Raw genomic sequence first — 5,147 nt, 5'->3', positions numbered from 1 at the left:
TGGTGAAGACCCACACATTTAGGTGATAAGATTCTAAATCCATTAGTGATATGGAAACAAATGATTGGAGTGCTGAAATCTATCAAAGAGCTCCAATAGCTCATACTAGAGATCGCAGGGCATTATATATACATAGATCAAGAAATGAAACCATTGCGTATTGGAATATGTTTTGAATTGGCAAGAATCTTGCCTCCATCAGCATCATTAGACACATAATTTATTGCTGAATTATCAGTCATAAAAAAAGTTTTCTGTTCGAACACATTTTTTCTATTCATTTGGAGAAAGTTAAGCTTATATTCTTGTAAACCATTATGAAAAATAAATGTAAGTATTTTAAGTCAATATGTGATTCATATGTGACTTTCAGCACAGTAGTATTAGTCTATCCATTTTCTACGCACTCTCGGTTTTATTAAAAAATAAACAGATTCACATTCACAATTTATATTACAAACATTTTTGATAGAGGGTACATAGAAGCACTCAACAACGCCTCTTTTTACGGAATGATCGACACAGACCACTTCTCCTTTTACGTTTGCTCTTTGTCATTTTGCAGGCCTGCCAAAAAATAAAAAAAAACATGACATTATTTTGAAAGATCGAAAAAAAGTTCACCATTTTATTACTAAGAGCTTCAGAGAGCTTTATACAAACCTGTCGCATGTAGCGTCGTTTTGCTTCGGGCGACATTGAACACCACTTTCGCGCGCCCTTCTTTACAGCTTCTCGTGGCGTGAGGCCACAGTGTTTACGTCTGAAGGAGCGTAGGAAGTTCAAATATGCATTTGCCGTCACTGGGCCGGGTTTCATGCAACGCTTGCGCTTTCGGCAGCCTCCGCGCTTGCGACGGGGGCGAGAACGACGACGACAGCTTCGACGACGCTTTGGCCGGCGCTTCTTTCGACAGCCGGAACGCCTACGTTTTTTTGGCCGACAGCCACGACGCCTTGGCCGGCGCTTCTTTCGACAGCCGGAACGCCTACGTCGTTTTGGTCGACAACCACGACGCTTCCTCTTACGTCGCGCACTCTTGCAGCCCTGTTTACATATGTATGTACATGCACATACACATGGAATTATATGATGATATATATAGGCATCCCGGAATTAGATTATTTTACTCACCATTGCACGATACTTGGCCTTCTGCTTGCACGATAGTCGATTCCATGCCTTCGCACCTTGAATCACTGTTTGCACCGCCGTCATGCCACAGTTTTTCATGCGGAATTCGCGTAAAAAATTTAGGTATCCATTACCGGTAACGCGTCCAGGTCGCATACAACAACGACTCATGGTTTGCAAAAAATTTCAAAATAGTTATTTAACGAGCCAAATAAATATATAACCGAAAATTTTTTTAGTGCAGCAATAAAAATTTCTTTTTTAACAAAAATGTAATACGAATGATTTGAATTTTTCAGATGTCGAGTATTTCAAAGACTCCGAAGATTTTTTGAACGTTAATTACAGAAAGGTAGTGAATGCAAAGTCCATTATAGCACACGTAGAATTATTTCATGTAATGTAAAAAGTTCTTATGAATGTTGGTGCAAGGTTTTACGAATATCTGAGTCATACATTCTCAGTCTTCGAAATTTAACTGAATGACTGACACACAAATATGTACGAAAATGATTCAAGCGAGATGTAGCTAAAACGTATTTACATCTTTGATAGTACAAAATTTGCATTTTGAAATATTTGAAATGGTTAAAATCATGCTGCAAAAGCTAATTCAACCGAATCGTCTGAAATTTTAATATATTATGCGCAACACCAATAGCTATTGCCTGTACTAGAGTAATATTATTATTTCAATTATTTCGTTTTTTTATTATTAAAAAACTGAAAAACCCCGAATTTTACAGTGTCAATATGTAACATTTGGAAACAAATTCGGTGAGTCCGTTCATAAATAATGCAAAATTGGATGGATTGGAGGAACGAGACTAACAAAGCCACATCTATTGTGAGTTCTGGTGTTCTTAATCGCACACTTTTCATTGGGAATCCATGTGGGGGGGGCTCAACATAACTTGTAGCTCCTTTCCTAGTAGCTTCTTGGAGTATAATGAAGTGAAATCAACTCAGCACTCATCAGCTGCTCAATTTTTACGCGGCTAAGACTCAGACTACATAGTTCTCACGCACGCCACAAGAGTTATCAAGCGTGAATATTTGCAATGTCATGAACTTTTATTTTCAGCTCACGTCGATTTGGCATCCATAATTCATGTTCGAGTATATGTTTTGTTTCTAACCTCTTGTACTCATCCTTTTTCGCCCCAGCACTGTGTCTTTAATATGATAATAAATAGCAGAATGGATGACTGCTTTACTTAACTGTCAAATGTGTCTTTTGGGGCCACTCTATCAGGATTCCCTTGGGAATTTAATCTACTCAAATCAAGCTTATACTATTATAACGCAGGAAAGCTGTATCCTAATGTTTGATAGAAAAAAGTTTGTTTATAAAAGCTGATAGCCGAATACATGTTAATCAATGTTTTCAAATCTTCCCACATTCCCACATGTGGTAATTGATAGGAAATTGTGTGATTGCTAAAACTTAGTACGGGACATAGCTACAGTCATACTGAATAATAATTTTTTTGGTTTTTGTGTTTCAGATAAATTGAAGAGCCAAAATGGACAACACCGGTCAGGTACAATTTTTGGAGAGGGTCAACTTCAGCGCAATTTTTTAAATTAATAAAATGAAAAAAAAAATTTATTTTTATATGTAAACGAAGTTAAATAAAAGCCGAAAAAATGTAAATATCGTTTTTAATTTTTTGTATTGTAAAACAAAATTCCTGAAAATACCCTAAATGTTCGAGCTCTACACCACCAGGACCCCTTAAACTGTACTAAAAGTTTTTAACTAAAAATTGTAAGCCAAATAAGTTTCATTTGACTTCATAAGTGCATTTGCATCTGTAAGTTTATTACAGTGAACTGCAACATTTGTTTTTCAATTACTTGCTAAGCTAAACTCTAAATTACTATTTATTTTATCACTTGTTTACTAACAATTAAGATTCAATCGTATTTGTACATTCACTCTAAACCACCTCCGGTGTCATCTCCGATTTGTTGACTCTTTCAGGTCACATTTATTCACAAAGTTTTTCAATTGCTCAACCGATTAAAGTCATGCACAAAGTGCATGTGTATGTGTTGTAAATATGTATAATATTTATTTGCAAATATGACATTTATACTGATAGCAATATCAAGAATTTCTTATTCATTCAGCGTATTGCACGCAGCATAATGCGAAATTGAAAAGAGTTGGGATAGGGGTATGTGTATGCATAAAATATAGGTACGCAGCTGTGGTTACAAGCAATAAACGATTAAATCGACTTAAGGGGTAAAACACCACTCTACACGCGTAAAATAAACACGATTTTTAAAGAATTTTTTTGTATAGAAAGAAAGTGAAAACAATCACTCTGATTTGGGAGGTTATTACTTATATACTAAAATACAAAACTACAAAGTTTGATCGAAAAATTTTACAAAATGGCGACATTGGAGACATTTTTGTAATATGGTTTCTCTTGAAGGAGCTCCGCGGCACGCAGCACAGAGGGTGCAAATTTTAATCTGGAACAAGGAAATTTTTTTTTTTCTTAATCTAAATAAGAATAGCTAGAGAAACACGTAGGGGATTTAAAAAATATTTATTTTTGTGGAATTAGCAAGCATTTGAAGGAAAAAACTCTATTTTGGACTAAAAAAACGGCACTTAAATAATTATAACAATCGTTTAAATTAATCTATCGAAAATCCCCTACGCTCTTCTCTTAAGAAGGTTATTATACAGACGTAGTGAAAAACCTGATTAAAAATATTTAAAATTGTTTGAGTTATGCTGCGTGCCAATTTCAGAAAACGTGTTTTGAGAAAAACGCGTTTAAAGTTTGGAAATTTGGAGAAATCGTTAGGTAGCAGTCAATAACGCTTGGTTAAAAGCTTAAAATATTTATGAAATAAACTTCGGTAACGTATAAAACTTGTTGTTCTGTATTTTGAAAGGTTCAAAGAATTGTTTAAGCTTATAAAAAAAAAATCAATTTTTTGAAATTTCTACAGTGGTGTTACCCCTTAACAAAATTGAGTTATATCGGGGTTTTCAGCGTCAGTGTTTCTAGTTTTTTTAACGTCAGATATCGATAACTATGATTTGACAGCTGATAATGGCAAATTCTGAACGGCAAATTCTGAACAGAAGCGTCAACTTCTCAAATATGTAAAAAAATTAACAAAAGGGTTGAAAACAAAAATCGGTCAAATTTGTCCAAAGCCTCCCTAGCATATAGTTCCCCTGACTAGATTATCTGAATAAAATTTGTACAACTCCCTCAATTTTCGTCTGATTTGTTTGAATTTTTTACACAAATCTATGGAAGCGTCAACCTTTGCAAATATGTAAAAAAACAATAGCGTACCCGCTTGATCTTTGTTCGCTGCAGAATCTTTCTCTCAAACACTCTAAGGGACACCTCATCGGATATTGTCATCGTCCACGCTTCTGCGCCATACGTTAGGACGGGTATGATGAGAGCCTTGTTGAGTGTTAGGTTTGTTCGACGAGAGAGGACTTTACTACTCATTTACCTACTTAATCCAAAGTAGCGCTTCATTCTACGTAGGATTTCCAGATTCTCAATGCTTCCGCAGATAAAAAAAAAGCCAAAAGCGGACGAGCGTCCGGTAGTTAGAAAATTATTTTGAAACTTGTTTTTTCGACTTTTCGAAGAATTATATCTTACTTCACTGCTTACTTCAGTGCTGAATTCTCTTTTGTTTGAAACACCAGCCTTGAAATATTTTTTACGATTTGTACAACAACAAAAAAGCAATATATAAAACTTTCAAAAAGTTCAAATTCCTTCCGTGTGTTTAGATCACTCACAAGAAAAGATATAAACAATTCTAATGCTATTCAATTTTTTGTTTCAGAAAATAATTGCAACCCGCATCTTTTATCACTATTGAGAAACTCCAGCCATGCCGCGTTCTGCAAATGCCCATGCCAAATAAATGTTGTTTTAATAAAAAAAAAAAAAATCTTTGTACTTTTCAAATATATGTTAAAACGAACAACACATTTTGCACAGCTGAAC

The 5,147-nt window shown here is 35.0% G+C and overlaps 1 protein-coding gene across 1 annotated transcript; it reads right to left on the bottom strand.

The window, feature by feature from the left end:
• Positions 1-391: 391 nt before the first annotated feature.
• LOC128856566 (protamine-like) lies at positions 392-1,444 on the bottom strand. Its single transcript, XM_054091873.1, has 3 exons — positions 1,135-1,444; positions 664-1,047; positions 392-567 (listed from the first exon to the last, which is right to left on the bottom strand). The coding sequence occupies exons 1-3, from the start codon at positions 1,303-1,305 to the stop codon at positions 490-492; spliced, it is 633 nt and encodes a 210-aa protein (XP_053947848.1). The 5' UTR covers positions 1,306-1,444; the 3' UTR covers positions 392-489.
• Between the last annotated feature and the right edge of the window lie 3,703 nt (positions 1,445-5,147).

This window comes from Anastrepha ludens, chromosome 3 (genome assembly GCF_028408465.1).
Source record: "Anastrepha ludens isolate Willacy chromosome 3, idAnaLude1.1, whole genome shotgun sequence".
NCBI classification, from domain to species: domain Eukaryota; kingdom Metazoa; phylum Arthropoda; class Insecta; order Diptera; family Tephritidae; genus Anastrepha; species Anastrepha ludens.
The sequence above is the reverse complement of the archived record's forward strand: the minus strand, read 5'-3'. Positions and strand labels throughout refer to the sequence as shown.